General features: G+C 37.6%; 1 protein-coding gene across 1 annotated transcript in view; it reads left to right on the top strand.

The window, feature by feature from the left end:
* Window positions 1–9,259: 9,259 nt before the first annotated feature.
* Window positions 9,260–18,219, top strand: part of LOC104610147 (Noc2p family) — a 35,204-nt gene continuing 26,244 nt past the window's right edge. The window contains exons 1-4 of the mRNA XM_010276636.3: window positions 9,260–9,488; window positions 9,607–9,743; window positions 10,742–10,813; window positions 10,914–11,465. Coding sequence (XP_010274938.1) covers window positions 9,476–9,488; window positions 9,607–9,743; window positions 10,742–10,813; window positions 10,914–11,465 — 774 coding nt within the window. The 5' untranslated portion in view covers window positions 9,260–9,475. The remainder of the gene's footprint in view (window positions 9,489–9,606; window positions 9,744–10,741; window positions 10,814–10,913; window positions 11,466–18,219) is intronic.

The raw sequence follows: 18,219 nt of genomic DNA, 5'->3' as shown, positions 1-18,219 counted from the left end.
GGACTTCAAGCATGTGACAAGATTCCATTGTTAGAATATTTTCAAAGTACCAAATACCCTCCAAAATAATCTGATTTGGATCTGTAGCAGGGGACCCGTCTTTAAGACTGACTTCTTTCATCATAGTATTTCATTGACTACTTGACTAGCCTTGAATGTTGCATGGAAGAATTTCATATTGTGATTTCCTTCCATTAACCACTTCACCCTTGATTTTTGCTTACAGTAATTCTCTTCCTGTAAAAGCCAATGATGAAGAGTTTTTTGGCTTCTCTCAAACTATTCAAAATTTTGATCAATTACTCTTAGCATGACCAATTTCCTTTCTGAGCATCTCATGTTAAGCTAATTTAATATTCTAAAAAAGGTCTCCAAACACTTCTTTGTTCTAGGTCCGAAGACCACTACAAAGTTGTTTCAGCTTAAAAACTAAGTTTTGCAAAGAAATAATCAAAGTTGAGAGGTTCCAGTTCTCAGCTACCATAGATAGAAAAGAATTATGACTCAACCACATATGTTGAAATTAAAACATGGATGGCTTTCTGACTATATCAATAGACAACTTATATAAAAGAGGCCAATGATTAGAATAAAGACTATTAAGATGAATAACGAGAGAGGTCGGAAGGTTTATTAGCCAGTTACTATTCACCAAACCACAATCAAGCCAAACCCAAACACAAGCTTGGCCTTCTCAATTATTACACCAAATAAACACATTCCCACTAAAACCAATGTCCTATAAGCCAATAGCAAAAACAAAGTCTTGAAACTCACTCGGGGATTGATGATTCAGATTAAGACCACCTAGCTTCTTAGTAGGATCAAGAATGGCATTGAAATCTCCCAATAGAAGGCAAGAAAAACATATACTATTCAATGCATTAGTGAGAGGCATCGATGTCTCCATTCCTGCACAAAGCATCTAGCGTGCACAACAAAAAGCACAAATGGGTCCAAACCCAACATCTCAACTAAACAACAAATAATATAGTCCATGGAAAAAATAGAAGAAATTGTGTAGGTTGGGTGCCAGAACACCACCAACCAGAATTCATCAGCATTATTCACTAGAAAACACCATAGTTCAATCCTTGCATGAGAGAGGACATATTCGTGGCAGAAATTTTAGGTTCAGCTAAAGCTAACAGGCCCACATCACGTAAGTTCTTCTACTTTTTAATTTGACGTATAATGGGGACATTTCCCAAACCTCTGGTGTTCCAAAAAAATATTCATTAATTATGTAAGGAAAGGGGTGCACCTTGACCTACTTGGGATCTAGAGTCACTCTTCTTTCTGATGGGGAACATTGTACTCATTTTTTTGGCCTTTTTGTTTAACTTGTTGGAAGGCAGATTCAACTACTATTTCCTCGCCAACGTGCTAATTAGGTGGGGTATCTAAAGAGTGAGCCATGGGGACCATTTCATTGTTCTTTGTTGTTTTGTCAACATCAGACACTATTTGTGCTTCACCTTCAAAAAGGCTACGCAAAACTATTACTCTATCTTCCATTTTTTGGTGAATTTTTTTTAAATCATCAACAAAAATATGTGAACCATCCTTCCTGTGTTCAGAGTTCAGACTGTACCCGACTATCAGGAAGTTCTCCAATTTTGTCAGTTTTTTTCCAAAAGTAAAGTTTCATCTTTCAACACCAGGATGTGGGGCTTTTCATAGATTTACAAATGGTTTGTTTACTGAACCTCAATAGGATTTTTAGTAACATCTAATCTTGGCGTTCTAGAGTGATATGGTTAGGCACAATTTGTTGTTCATGGACTTTCTCAGCATTAGTTACAGTATCAGCTAGGGCTATTCACAAACAATGCCAAACCGACCAAACCGGCCTGATCCAACCCGATTTGGCCAGTTTTTCTTCACCACCAATCGGTTTCAGGTTGTAAAGATGGGTAAACTAATAATTCGGTTCGGTTTTGGTTTTCACACAGCCAAACTAAACCGAGTTACCTAACTAGGTTATCTCTATCCTATTTCTTTCTAGTTACTTACTAACTTAGGGTCTGTTCGTTTGCTTTGAAGTCTGACATCTGAAAGTGCAATAATTACATTAAGAGGTATATTGGTACTGGCGAACTTTTCTTTCCTCGGAACTCTGAATGTAGAAAATGTTGTTATGAATTCTGAATTCTAAAAATTATCAAATATCTATTTTGACCCCATATATGAAAGTTTTTGTTTGTCTTTTTTGTGGGTATCATTAAAAATAACAAAAAGTTGTATGGTTGCACTTTAAGAGATAATAGATAAGAGGAAATGAACAACAATTTTTTCTCTTAAAGTTAAAAGATTCCTCTTAAGAGATTATAGTTAAGAGGAAACAAAAGGCCCTTCGTAATCTATTCTTTATAGTCTTTAGGATTGGCATTAATAGCAAGCATTGCAAGGAAAGTAAAATCCCTAGTCCCTACACCTTTAGAAAGATTGGCTTCTTGCATTTTTTGAAAGATTAAATGAGATGTTCTCTACTCTCTAAGGTATCCTACTATCCTTTACACGAAATAGGCAAATAGGAGTCATTTCTTTCCTAGACTAGAGGTTCTATACTCTCTAAGCATTGCAAGTCCTAGTCTTCTTCCAAATTTCATTCTTCTTTGACTCTTTTTATCCTTTACACCAAATAGGCAAATATGAGTCTTTTCTTTCTTAGACTAGAGGTTCTCTACTCTCTAAGCATTGCAAGTCCTAGTCTTCTTCCAAATTTCATTCTTCTTTAACTCTTTCTTTTCTGGTCCACCTTCTCAAGGCTCAAGCACTCTCAAGATTTTCAAATTTCAACATCACTCATTCACTTGGCTCTTCCATCTTCTCAAATCTCAACTCTCAAGTTTCAACTTCTCAAGACTCAAGCATCACATTCACAGGTTAGTATTTTTTTATTTAATATTTTTAAAATTTAATGCATATTAAAAGTTGATATATTTTATTTGTGTTTTGTTTATGCTTTGAAAAAATTTTGGTTATTTATGATATATTTGCACAAAAAACTCAAGTTTTGTATGAAAAACCTATTATATTTAAATATATATTTTGGTTTTAATTTAAATATATATTTTATATTTAAAACTGTTAAATATAGATATTTCAGTTTAAAATAATAAATATATATATGAAAAAATATATATTCTGAAATATATCAGATATATATTTTCAAAATATATATTTTGATATATTTGTATATATATATTTTGGTTTTAAATATATATATAGCCTCATCAAGAATAGTTTCACTAGAAAAATTCTTTTGAACATTCTCAAACTTATTAGATCTTTTTTTGAAATTGTTGTGTTTGTAGTCCTCCCATAAGTGACCAATCTTATAACAATTATCAAAGTAGGAGGGATGGATTTCATAAACAATATCTTGCCAGAACCCTTCACATCTAGACTTGATCCAAACTCTGGCTGAATGTTTCTTTAACAAATCAAGTTCAATGCAAACCCTAGTTGCAAATGTTCTTGAAAGAGTGGTTGTACCTTGATCGAATTTAATCACTAGTCTAATCGCCATAGCAATTGAACAAAGTAAATTTTCAACATAAAAGTTCCTAGGCAAAAAAGGAAAAATGATCCATATTGGGACAATTAAGGGTTCCCAGCTAGTCTCAAATTTTGAAACCCACTTGAATAATATGAAAATAAGACTTTATTATGAAAAACTCACGTATCCATACCTTTTGGAAGTCATTTTCATCATTGTTACCCAGCTTTTACTCTGTAGATAAAACAATTTGCAAATAAAATCCTTGATCTCCAACAGAGGAGGATGGTCATGCATACATTTTCTGATTAGCACCCATTTCAAAACCTCATATGATTTCTCCATAACACCACTAGGAAGAAGACAACCGGTTCACCTTGTTTCAAACTCGACTGTATAACAAGGGCATTGATTGAGGGCCTAAAGAGAGGAGAGAGACGAGAGAATTGAAGCAAATGAGGGCTTCAGAGTTGCAACATTTTGATCAATCAAAGAAGATGCCATGAGTGCCTAGGGTTTCGTGCATAGGGAGTCACACCATCCTCTAAAGGAGAATCATCAAGGCAAGACTCGATATGGATCTTCCCTTAAAATATACTTTTGCTTATATATCTTTGATCCCTAAATGCTAGAACCCATAAAGTTTTGCCTCTATATATGACCCTTTTGCTCTTCCCCTTATACATAGTCTAGAATGCATTAATTCTTTGTACTCCACCCTTTTTCATTATAGCACCTGTTTTGTGAGTGTCAAGAGATAATATAGAGTGTTTCTTGGCTTTTGATGGTTGTTAGCACTTGATTTTTGCTCGATGCACCACCAAAAACGTAAATTCACCCCAACCACCCGATCAGACCCTTCTGATCCCTCAAAAATGCTAAAAAGCCTAAAGAACCCAACTTTCAGCTTAAAAAACCCCTAAATCCACCATTAAATATGCTTGGTACCAATCCAATGGCCCTGATTAACTCCCATTTACAACTTGAACTTTAGATCAGACACCACCACCAGACCTTGGAGCTTCTAAACTACATATCCATAAAATTTCAACCCAAATTTCCCCCATTTACCCATCCGTCAAACCAAGATTCCATTTCAGATCCTCTCGTTGACCCAATTTCCACAATCTTGACCCCCCTGAACCAATCAGACACTACCCTTAGACCTTGGACACCCTAAAATACTCACTTGTGAATTTTCAACCAAAAATATATTTGTTTGCCCCTTCATCACACCAAGATTTCTTTTCAAAGCTTCAAATTAATCAAATTAAGTCATTCCCAGATCTGCCTAATCTGGGTTCAGTTAGGCCAATCTAACCCTATCAATCAACCTTGAATGTTGAAAACCCCCTCCTTACCAAATTTCAACAAAAAAAAATACCATTATTTCCCCCTTCATTATACAAATATTCTATTTCGAAGCTCTAAATAACTCGAATCAACCTTCCTCCAGATATGCCTAATTTGGGTCCATTTGGGCCAATTTGATCCCACCATTCAACCGAGAATGCTCAAAACCCCACCTTGCCAAAAATCAGCCAAAAATATCCATGTTTACCCATTCATTCAAAAAGATTCCATTTTAGCTAATTTCATTAACCCATACATGCAAAACCACTGTGTGCACTTAGACCCATCTCACCTCTTTGGTATTTGAGCCAAAATCTCATCTATCCACCCATACCTCAGTATAACCCTCATTAGACCCAAAATGACCAAAATACCCCTAAATTTTTAAAATTACTAAACCCTTATAACTCCTTAAACTTGCCAAATTACACTTAATTCCTTATAAATGCCTAACCTGATTTTCAATTTAACTTAAGGAGCGAAAGTTTACTGTTCATCTTCTTCCACCTTGAGACAAAGAATTCCCTTTTCTTCAATTTCTCTTTGTTCCATTACGTTATTCATCTCTCCCTCTACCCCTTCCTCCCTTCAACCTTCCTCTCTCATCATTGGTTCTTTATTTATCATCCTCTCCCACAAGAATGGAAGAGTTGTAGCAGTGGTGCACCTCATTTGCTCTCGTTGACTCTAACATATGCCTAACCCCTATTCTTAATGAGACTCGAGTTTGAAAGATCTCCTTCCTTCAACAAATTCCCCATGACTGATTTTAAGTTATCGATCTCGCTTGAGGATAACCTACTAGGGACTGAAGGTCTTCTATATTACCGGTTATTGTATATCAAAAATTGAACAAGGTAAATCCTCATACACATTGCTTTCCTTTTTCTGATTTATTCCTCTTTGCTTTATATCTTCTCCTTGCCTATGGCCATGGAGTGATGAGATCTGAGGGGAGTTCATTGGAATCGGTAATGAGGCCATTGTCGCTGAACCAACTCCTATGAAACCTCTGGTACCTGTTTAATCTTATTGTGGCTTTTACCGTTGTTTCAATCTTTGTTTATTTCATGTTTAAAAGGAGAACGTCTATTAGAGATCTAGAGGTCGAACCCATTTTGTCTTTCTTTTTCTTATTATCGTTTATTTCCTCTGTTAATTCTAGTATATTGTTGTCCGTCCATTTTGTCATTCTTGTTGTTCCTATTCTTTGATTTGTTCAAATGGAAGGTTGTTCAGTCTTGAAGCTAAGTGGATTATTCTACCTGTCAATCATCTTGTTAGGATAATTTGCATTATGTCTGTCTTGTTTAAGGATCGACACGGCTATGGTGTTCATGTTTCATGTTGTTTTGTTGGTTACTGATTTGCTTAAAACAAGCATGCTAACATTAGTGAGTAATTAATGAATAAATACACAAATAGGATTCCGTAAGGAACTAAAAAAATAAATAATTAGGAAAATTAAACAAAAAAGAGAAAAATAAATAAATTAAATTAAAAAGGGTAACAAGAATAACAAAAAGGGGATAAATAAAAAGAATTGATAAAAATACATAACAAATAATAGTAATAGTAATAATAATAATAATAATAATAATAATAATAATAATAATTGGTAGGATCGATTTGTTGATTTGCTCTTATTCTTTGCTTTCCCTGTTATTTTCTTGATTGCTTAAATAAATTTTGTGTATCTTTTGAGATCATTATGTGGGCCCCACCTACTGGACCTAGGAAAGGGGGTGCCTAACCCCTTCCCTCTCTCATCTGAGTCTTATCAAGACTGGTGTAGACTTGTAGTCAATGCCTTGGGTCTTGGAGCCACTACAAATAAAAATGATTTTGTTGATACCATTCTTGAAGGCCCCTCCATTGCACATAACTGGTGGATGGCAACTCCAAATCAGCCCAAGTGAGCTATTTTCTGACGCTCACAATGGCTAAGCCCTAGTAATGTTGATTCCTATGCAAATTTAAGTTGCCACACTTTTATTTATTTTTTACCCCTTGCTTTCTTTTTATAGAGGAGCCATGTATAGTTGTTTCAACTTTATTGCCCCATCTATTTGATGTTATTTAATTTTATTGGCAAAACTATTTGATGCTATTTAAAGGAGTTGATGGCATTAAAATACAAAGCACATATAGGATCATTGATCATGTATCCTTGCCCCTGGCTTTGTAAGTGGCATGTCAACAATTATAAATTGTGACCCAATGGCCAACCATGACTAGTAGTACCATGATCTTTGACCATGCATTAATGTCTAGTCGTGCTTAATTTGCAGTGATCTTTGGCTGTTCATTGAAGAACTAGCGGTAACCCATTCGATGCATAGGCTGCTTTTTAAAAATGTATTATTAAGGGAAAAAATAAAGTAATAATAGTACACTAAAGTTTTTACATTTCTAGTTTTTTCAATATAAAATAGTAGAAAAAATATTTTTTTCCCTTTTAGTTATTGAGCTTCAAACTTATTCCTTTTTATATAGCCAAAAAATGTCATTAACATGAAATCAATAACTACGTTAAAAAACAATTTCAAAATTGAACTAATAAAGATAACCAAAGGCTCATGTTAAATGATTTTTATTGTTGAACCTGAAGAATCCATGAAACAAATCTACATTAAATTAATAAAATAATAGAGAAAAACCTAATAACCCATGGAAAGGAGAAATGGTTTCTTTATACTTTTATATAAGAAGAAAATTGGTTCACCCCATGTATTAGTGGGCAAATTTGGGTTTTGACATTAGTTTGGGTCAAAGCTAGGATTCATACTTAGGTTGGCCCTTAACCTAATCCAATCCATCTAATTAAAACCATCTACTTTATTGGATAGATCCAAAAGGGACTAAAAGAGATTTAAGAGAAAAAAAAAATGAGGAGGGGAGATGTTACAAACATTGACTATTAAGGGTGTGTGTGTTTGCATGAGAGAGAGAGAGAGAGAAAATGTTGTTATTAGAAAAGGAAATATGGATTTTATGAAAGACAATGAAGACCCATAAGGGTTTTAATTATGTCATTTAAAAATAAATATGCACATATTGAAAAGGCACATGTGAACTTTATGGTGAGAGGACAATGTAGGTATATGTTGATCACCACAATCAGTAATAGCATGAGGGTGCTAAACCAGTGCCACAAAGGCAATCATGACGAGTCTAGGACTTGACACCAACCCACAATGAGTTCTGAGCCCACATGAGCTTGTGATGAACTCAAAGGCTAAAGCGAGCTTGTGATGGGCTCAAGGTTGCCACGGGCCCGCAACAGACTCAAAGGCACACATCGAGGGCAGTCTTCACTAATAACGTGTGTGATAGAACGTCTAGTAGGATTAGAAAGGACACGTGAGATAAGTATTGACATCATCAATACCACGTTAGTCTAAGAGGCTTGCGAAAGAAAGTAGCACACGTGTATTATGAGAATTCTCAGACGAAAGGAAACCTTGTTCCTGAGATATCTCATAAGACACATTGCGAAACCCTAACAGTGTTCCCTGGCAACTGAAACCAAATCCAATATTCCCTTCCCTAATGAGAATCAAACACTTTTAGCTCATTCATTTTCCAGACCTCGATATCTCTCCCTATAAATAGGGGTCCAACTCATAACGAAATCATCATTCTATCACTCCATTCGCCTTAGCCTTTAGCATACCTCCTGCTATTGGCTTTCCTTTGTCCTTCAAGGAGACCCTTGTACGTAACTTAACCACCACACTCATAGGCACCTCCCCTCCCCTCTTTTCTATTTCTTTTATATATATAGATGGGGTGAGAAAAGAGCAAATTACTCTTTGGCTTTTGCTAACAAACTTAAATATTTTTTTCATTATGTCATGGAATTTATTTGTATTTTAATATTATTTTAATGTTTAATGTTTAATTTTATTTTGTAATATTTTTTACTTTTACTAATTAATGAATATTTTATTAAATTTTTAAGATATTATTTTAAGTTTTCACTTAATTGTAAAATTTATTAATATTTTCAATATTATTTTAGTATTTTATAATTTATTAATTATTTATTATTATTATTTGTAATTATTAATTTTTTTCATTATATTATGGAATTTATCAATTATTAAATTCTTTATCATATTTTATTATATACTTTTATTTTAAACATTTTAATTCATTTAATATTATTTATTGTTTGACAATATATGAAATAGTGCTAATTGAATTCAAAATTACGAAAGGGGTAAAATAATAAAATCAAACAATTTAAGATGTAGAAGACCAATACAAACAACCTCTAAGAAATAAAAGAGCGTCATGTTGATTTTCAGATTTTAGATATTATAGACAGGTGCATTAAAAATTTCTCAATCCCACTGCAGAGCTATAAACAATTAAGATATCAAATACCCCCACTCTATACACATGCAAGCCCGTCAATTTGCATCAATTTCGAACTGGCACTTACTCCAAATCTACATTGGGCCTAAAAATTCTGAGTCAGGGCTGAATCGCCATTCTCCCTAATTTTTACTTGTCAACTTCAAATTTCAGAATAGTTTCAAACGCGGCTGTGGCTACGCTTACTCTAAACCCTAAACCCACAACCCTCAGAGTTGCTTGTTCTGCGACATCATGGGCATTGGACGTATGTTTTTGATTTTTCTCTTATTATTCTTCTATAAATCTCATCTCCTGCTTCAATGAAGTTTCGAGGTTCTTCTCCGAGTTTGATTTGTTTTTCATTGATTGGTTGATGGCTGCAGGTAGGAAGAATAACGATGATGGGGGAGAGTTGGAAGAGGTGGCAGAGGGGGAAAACAGAAAAAGTGCTATGCCGAAATCTACTCGAAAATCAAAAGCAAGAGAACATATGAACCAATTACTAAGACTTCAAGAGAAGGTACCCTTTTTCATTGCTTACTTTATTTATTTTTTGTTTTAATGCGAATGCATTGATTAGAAAAAGAATGTTATTGTTCTTTGTTGTATTAATTTTGAGCTTAGATGAGGATATGGAAAATTCTTTCGTTTTTCATTTGGTTTTAGAAGAATGGTTCTGCCAGATTATCTAATAGTGAGGGGAGAAAGACAAGAACTCAATTGAGCTGTTGACTGGTTTGTTTTCTAGTGCCTTTAGGATTAACTCTCAAGTTTAATTTTCGGTAGATTTTGAGTACTATCTGATTTGGAGCTGGGAATGGTATGTAATTGATATTTGGGGATGTTAAACTATTTCTGGGTTTTTATCCTTAGCTGGTGCTATTGGGTTTGTTGCAAGTGTTACTAGGTATAAGAGGGGCAAAGGAAGAAGATAAGCCTGCTTTAGGGGTATATTCTCCACAATGAAATTATGAACGTTAAAGGGTGGTATGCCATATGGTTTAACTAAATATTGCATCCAATCTGGCCAGATTGCCTGCATTCAAATATAAAAGATACAAATCCTATCAATGTTCAAATTTAAATAAAATACGTACTAACCTATAAGGGGTTGAGGATTGGAACTATGAGGGTCTCTGCCAGAACGATGGTCCAATGGCCCCAAATGGGTGGTCAAAGTAAGTAGAGAAGGGGGATCTGAGAGGAGAGGTGGGAAAAGAGAGCTCTTGAGGCGGGAACAGTTATTGCCCTCAGACTGTCACAAGAATGGTGTGTGTTGGTTGCCCCCTCCTTCGGGTGGCCCTTCTCCCTTAGAGTCTCACATGGATGCACCGTTGATGAGTCCAAGGGTAACTTGGTCCCCTGCTTTTTCTTTTTCTTTTTCTTTTTCCTTGGATTTAGAGCTTGAATGTGCATTACCTATGAATGGAATAATTGAAGCTATCTGATATTGGGTTTTAATTTCTTCAAGTTTTATTCACATTCTATGTTGCTGATTTTTGGATTTCTTCTATACAGGATCCAGAATTCTATCAGTTCTTGAAAGAACATGATAAGGAGCTTCTAGAGTTCAATGATGAAGACATTAATGTGAGTGCATACATGAGTTGCTATGATCAACTTCTCATTGCATTTTAATGTATGGGGCAGCAACCTTATTTCTTCTCTGTTCATTGCAATTTATGTGCAGGAAGATGCTGAAACTGATGTGGATGATGATGGAGTGCAAGAAGATGTGGATGACAGTGAACGTGATGCCAGTGTTGCGAAGATGGTACAACAACCATCAAAAAATGTTATTACAACCGAAATGGTTGATTCTTGGTGTAATTCTATTCAGAAAAATGCCAAATTAGGAGCGGTTCGTTCTCTTATGCGTGCTTTTAAGACTGCTTGCCATTATGGTGATGATGACAAAGATGATTCATTGTCAAAGTTTAGCATTATGTCTAGTAGTGTATTCAATAAGATAATGCTGTTTGTTTTAAATGAAATGGATGGGATTCTTCGAGGATTGCTGAAAATACCCGCTTTGGGAGGAAAGAAAGAAACCATAATAAATTTGATGACTACAAAAGAGTGGAAGAATCATGGCCATTTAGTAAAGTCATATCTTGGAAATGCCCTCCACATCTTAAACCAAATGACAGACACAGAGATGATCTCATTCACCTTGCGACGTCTCAGATATTCAGCGATGTTTTTGGCTGCATTTCCAAGCCTCTTAAGGAAATACATTAAGGTAAGTAGAAATTTATTGTTAACTTTCATATCCATGTTCTAGATCACTAGATTTAGTCATTAGATAGACATTGTTAACTGTTAGTAGATTGCACTGTGCCATGCTTGTCTTTCTAATCTTTATGGTGTCATGGGATACTACTGAAGGGTAGTATTGATAAAAAAAGAGTTACTCTGACATCATAGTCTTCAAGGCACCAAGGCGAGGCTAGGCATTAGGGGGGTGCCTAGGGCGTCGCCTAGGCGATGGATTTTTTTATATAGAAAACATAGATCCTAGGGTAGTTCCCTAGGTACCATAGCCATATTTTTTTTGATGAATGAGTATAATTTATTAAATAAAAAATATGAGACAATACAGTAGACCCAAGAGGAGGCATGGGTTGTTACCTCTTCTAACAAGTATTACATCAAAATAAAACAGAATTGACCAGAATTAACCAGAACTAGAATTACAAAGCAGCCCAAAATAAATGTTCCCTTGAAGCCCCTTGCTTAGCTAACCCATCCGCTAAGGAATTTGCTGATCTTCCCACCCAAAGAAAGGTAACATTCATGTTTCTTGTGATCCAGTTGACTTTCCTTAACATATCTCTATGTCGCCACATAGCTGAAGCTGGTTTTTTGAGCCATCCCACAACAATCTCAGAGTCCCCTTCGACTACCAAGTGCTGAACTCCTAATTGTTCTGCAATCTGAATACCTTGTACCGCCGCTAACATCTCAGCTCTATTGGAGTCTCCTATTCCCATGGGGCTTGAAAACAATGCTAATATTTTGCTTTCATTATCTCTCAGCACCCCTCCTATCCCCGATGGGCTTGGGTTTCCTTGGCTACTTCCATCAAAATTCAGCTTTACCCATCCTTCAGGTGGAGGCATCCACACTACAGATTTCCTGTCCTTCCTTGCATGGGCGTTAGCCACCACTAACCAATTTCTCCAAAAATCATCAAAGGAGAATGTGTGAAATAAGTCCCTAGTTCTTAACCAATGGATGACCCTAGTTAAGATACATTCCTCAACAGCTTGAGAGCTTCTTTCCTCCTCCTTAAAAACCCTTGCATTCCTTTCTTCCCAGATTGTCCACAAGGCGGTTGCTCTAATACATCTCCACATTATTTTTCCTTTTTTGTAGGCCACACAAAAAAGGAAGGATCGAACAACTGACTTAAATCTGTGGACAAATTCCACCTGCACCCAAACAAAGAGAAAATCCAACTCCAAATAGCACTAGAAAAGGAACAAGATACAAGTAAGTGAGAACAATCCTCACCACTAGCCTTGCAAAGTACACACCAGTTAGGGGACAAACACAAAGAAGGCCTTTTCCTCTACAAGCAGTCCAAGGTATTAATCTTTATATAAAACACCTCCCAGCAGAAAATAATAACTTTAGGTGGAACTGGTATAGGCCAAATCTCCTTGGTTGGAAAGCCCCACTGTCCCTGGGAAGAGCAAAGGGATTTAAAAAAGGAAGCATAGGTGAAGTAACCTTTGGGTGAGGGGACCATAATCTCACATCCAAATTAAGGGGGTCCAAAAAGACACGGCCAAGAAGGGACAACAGATTTGAAACATTGTTAAGTTCATCATCCCTCAATCCTCTCCGAAAGCCAAAGTCCCAACTTAAGGAGGGGGGTGAAATAGGAGAAGGGAGAAAATGAGAGACAACTTTTTCCTTGTAAAGGGAAATAGAATAGAGAGACGGAAATTGGTTCTTAAGGGCAACATTACCCACCCAAATGTCTTCCCAAAATAAAACAGAGGTACCAGAATTGACATCATACCCGACAAAGTTGAGAAATTGAGGGAGGATACTCTGGATTGCTTTCCACGGGGAAGCCAATGTAGCTTGACGTGATACACCCGCATCCCATCCATTTTCCAGTCTACCATGTATGCTAGCTATCACTTCGTGCCACAACCTCTCCCTTTCTCTAGGCCATCTCCACAACCACTTTCCTAAGAGAGTTTTATTCTTGAGAGTTAACCTTCCTAGTCCCAAACCACTTTCCTCTTTACTTCTACAAACTATTTCCCAGTTAATTAGGTGGTCTTTCTTTTCCTCCCTTTGGCTCCCAAAGGAAATTTCTCATTAATCTCTCCAACTTCTTAGCTTCCCTATTAGGAATCCTGAAAACGGAGAGAAAATAGACTGGTAGGTTCGCTAGGGTAGCTCTCAATAAAGTCACTCTACCCCCTATAGAGATATAGTTCTTTTTCCAAAAAGTTAATCTTTTCTCAAACTTTTCCAACATTGAGGTCCAGAAACTACACTCTTTTGGGTTAGCCCCTAGAGGGAGACCTAAGTACTACAAAGGCCAAGTAGCGACGGAACAACCTAAACAATCAGCCACAGACTGGATAATCCCCTCATTCATGTTAACACCTACCATACAACTCTTTTCCAGGTTTATTCTCAAATTTGATACCTCCTCAAAGTGTTATATTAATGCTATGAGATTCCTCACGTTTTGCCTGTCACCCCCTTCACAGAATATTATGATATCATCAGAAAATTGTAGGTGGGTTACCCTAATATTGTTCCTTCCTATCTTCCAGCCACTCACTTTCTCTTCCCTATTTGCCTTAGAGATTAATCTACTGAAGACATCTGCAACTAAGGTGAAAAGAAATGGGGAGAGTGGGTCACCTTGTCTGAGGCCTCTACAAGCAGGGAAAAAATCTTTGACCACCCCATTCACCAAGTCTATATAATGACAGGAGCTAATACAACTCTTTACTCAGTTGCATCATTTATCTCCAAAACCACAACACCCAAGGACCTCTAGTAAAAAGCTTCAATCCACAAGATCATAAGCCTTCTCTAAGTCTAACTTACATACAAAACCTTGATTCCCCGACTTTCTCATGTCCACACACTCATTTGCTATTAGGATCTGATATGTTATTTGCCTTCCCTACACGAAAGTACCTTGTGCTTGACTAATGATGGAGGGTAGTACTACTCAAATTCTTAATGACAACACTTTAGCCAGAATTTTATAGATGCTTGTAACCAGACTAATCGGCCTGTACTCCTTAGGGTCCTTTGCATCTATCTTTTTTGGGATTAGGGCTAAGAAAGTGGCATTCACTCCAGGGCTTACCCTTTTTTTGTCTACAAACTCCTGAAACACCCCAATAAGATCTTCTTTTACCACATCCCAACAGTTCTGATTAAAAGCCATTATGCAGCCATCTGGGCTAGGTGCTTTGGATCTATCCATTGAGAATATCGCCTGTCTGATCTCTTCTTCACTGAAATCCCTCTCTAACCAATTTACTTGTTCGTCAGATAACTTATTCCACTCCAAATCATCCAATATTAGCCTATTATTCAATGGTTTTCTATAGATTGATTTGAAGTGATCCACAAACATTCTTGCTATCTCATCTTGATTTGTGACTTCCTCCCCATTTACCTCTAACTTGGCCACAAAAATTTTCCTTCTCCTCCCATTAGCCAATGCATGGAAGAATTTGTATTTCCATTCCCTTCCTTGATCCATCTATGTCTTGACTTTTGCCTCCACAAAATTTCCTCTCTCAGGTGAACCTCTTCCAAATCCTTATTTAAATTTCTTCTCAAAGTCCTTTCTTGTTCACTCATTATCCTTTGGGCTTCTTTGGAATCTAATTCCTCAATCCTAGACAGCAAATTACTTTTTTGCTCTTCTATCCTCCCAAAGTGTTCCCTGTTCCATTCCTTGGTTTTGGATTTCAACCTTTTTAGCTTTTTGTGGAATCTCATTCCCTTCCACTTCACCCCTCTTACCTCTTCTCACCACCACTCCCCAATCAGGTGAACAAAATCCTGGTGAGTCAACCACATATTCTCAAATCTAAACAGCCATGGACCAAAGGCTAGTGTTTTAGGACTTAACTGGATAGGGCAGTGATCAACTCTGGGTAAGGCTCTAGCCATCAGGTTCCTCCAATGGTTCTCCCACTCTTCATTAAAGAGGAATCTGCCTAATTTCGAACAAAGAGGGTTTTCTTGGAAATTAGACCAAGTAAAATTGGCTTGTGAGAGGGGTAACTCCTTTAACCCACAAATATTAATGAATTCATTAAACTTTCTCATACTGGTTGTGACTGTTCTTTGGGGGTTGTTTGATTCATTATAAAACCTAATTACATTGAAACTCCCCCCCCCCCCATGACACCAAGGGCCCTCCCATAAACCTCGAATTCCATACAATTCTTCCCACATCTCATTCCTTTCTCTATATGTATTGGGCCCATAGACATTGGTTAGAACCCAGGTAAAGCCATCCCCCACATTCCTCACCTTTAAGGACACAAAATATCTCCCTATTAGCTCCTTCATTATTCTACAACATCTTCCCTCCATAATTTTACTAAACCTCCAGAGGCTCCCCAAGAAGGAGCCGAAGTCCAACAAACTCCTCTTGATTTCCACACACTTTTGACCCACCTTCTATCCAATTCTGCCAATTTGGTTTCTTGTATCAACACTATATCCGGTTTCTCTCTTCTTAGTAAGTCTTTAATTGCCCTTCTCTTTCTTTCACTTCCCAATCCTCTCACATTCCAGTTGATGATCTTCATTGAACACTCCTTTTAGACACCCTTCCCAAGAGACTCCACCTTACAGTAGAGTCTTTCTTCTCTCCCCTCTCCCATTGAATTCAATATCACCCTCAATATCTGAGATTAACCTTTCCACTTCTGATCTTTTTTTTTTTTTTCATTTTCCTTTTATTATTCCCCTCATTCTTCCTAGATAATGCATTAGCTTGAGCCACCTCTCCCCCCAAGTTGGAGCTTCTGTAGTATTCCTTCTCTTGAGAATTTTCTGCTCTATCCCTTTGATCTAATTCCTCCTCCTTCTCCTTATATACCTCCAACAAAGCGCAGATCATTTCCCAAATTCTCTCTAATTCCTCCTCCTGTCTCTCTCTAGGTGTCCTTTCTCCCTCTCTCAGTTCACTCTCAAAGTTGTTATTCCCTCTTCTCTTCCCCCTAACTGGAACTTCTGCTTGGGATGTAGGAATATCTGTTTCAAGCACAGAAGGCACATAAGTAACCAAAACAGAATGGACAACCATACCTTTGTTGTTGGGGACCGAAGGATCAGCAAACAAGGGAGGGGGACTCGCATAAGGAGGTTGGCCTAAAACTGTTCCCTGTGATTGAGCTTGCCTTAGGGAGTCTACAGTTGGATTCAATACCCTGTCTACTTTAACAGTAGAACTATTCTTCCTGTGCTGCCCTTCTTCTGGTATCCCATTACAGTTCGAGGTGTTAGAATTTTTCCCTGCCGACCTCATATCCTGTTCTTCCTGTACTATTGGATTGACCTCCCTTGCGAATGCAGGCTATACTTGAACCACATCCTTTGCCGGCCGAACCAGAAAGTTCACGCCATCTTCCTCACCTATTTGTGAGTCATCTTCTTGCTTGTTCCCTTGAAACAGCACCTCTGTACCCAAGCTCTCTTCATCAAAGACATTGCTCGAACTATTCAGGTCCATGCTCCCTAAATAGACTGTATCGTCTGAATCAGTATCGCTGGAATTGTCCTTTGATTCACTCCGCCTGATGCACCTCGGCTTGCGTTTTTCCGGTGATCTCCTGGTGGCTCTCTCTGACACAACCCATTGTAAAGAGGTTCCAGCAATGGCTGAGGTCGCTCTTCGTGACTTACGGCCTGTTGAGCTCAACGAAGAAGATGATAGATGGTGTTTACCATCTATTGACGCCATCTGCCTGGTCACGTGACCTTTTAAGAAGCCCTTGGGTCCCTTCGATGGGCTGGTAACATTCGGCCCATTAGTTATTTTTGCATTTAGCTCCCTTTGTCCCACATTAGATGAGCCCATAGTGTTCGGCCCACTAAATGTTTTGTCCCATCTTCTATTAGTTGGCCTGGGCCCACCTATTTGAGAAGGCCCACTCACTTTTACCTGGCTCGGATTGGATAGAGGTTGGGCCCTAAGTAATTTTAAATGACCCAACGTTTCAGCTTCCCACTTGTCTTTTGACTTCAATTCAAAAGAATTTGCAGCCCCCTTATAACCTTTTCCCAGTCGAACAAGTGTGTTTAAGGAACTAGTTTTAATGCCATCTATGGCAGCTTGTGCAAATGGTCTGTCAGAAACCCAGCTAAAGCCTTATGTCTGTGACTTTCCAACTTCGGCAAGGCTTTTGAATTCCCAAAAGCTTGTTTGGCCTTTTCTGTGTAATTTTCTCTTCCTTGCAGGTTTGCCAACCCCTTGCTTCCACGTAAGGTTTCTTCTTCAACCTTACCATCTTCCTCCCTTCGAGCATCCCTCCACATTTCAGCTTCAATGGAGGAAGTCAACCAAACCGCCATGAAAGCACCTTTGACTCTCAGGTTCACTTTCCTGGGAATCTCCTCAGGCTTGACCCCATTCAGTAGGATTGCTACAGACCTGAGGTCTCCCCAGAAGACACCAGCCAGCTTTGCTCCACACAGTGCTATGATGGCTTCTGCTACTTCAGCCTTCCAAAGATGGAAGGGTGGACCAACCACATGCACTTTTACTCCATCCATTACTGAGAACTCCTTCGAGTTTGATGAAGGAGACCACCTGAACATATTCACCGAGCCCAACTTATCTTGCAGACATACAGCCTTAACTTCTGGCTTGTTATCCAGAGGATCAAGCAGAGCTTTGCACCCATCAAAAGGCGTTAGTACATAGTCTTCATCCTCAACTATTTTGTTGTCACCAATACAGCAACCTCCTCCTAGCTTCTCCC

This window comes from Nelumbo nucifera, chromosome 4 (genome assembly GCF_055504915.1).
Source record: "Nelumbo nucifera cultivar China Antique chromosome 4, China Antique-T2T, whole genome shotgun sequence".
Classification (NCBI taxonomy): domain Eukaryota; kingdom Viridiplantae; phylum Streptophyta; class Magnoliopsida; order Proteales; family Nelumbonaceae; genus Nelumbo; species Nelumbo nucifera.
Note: the sequence above shows the minus strand (reverse complement) of the source record. Positions and strands in the feature narration are given on the sequence as shown.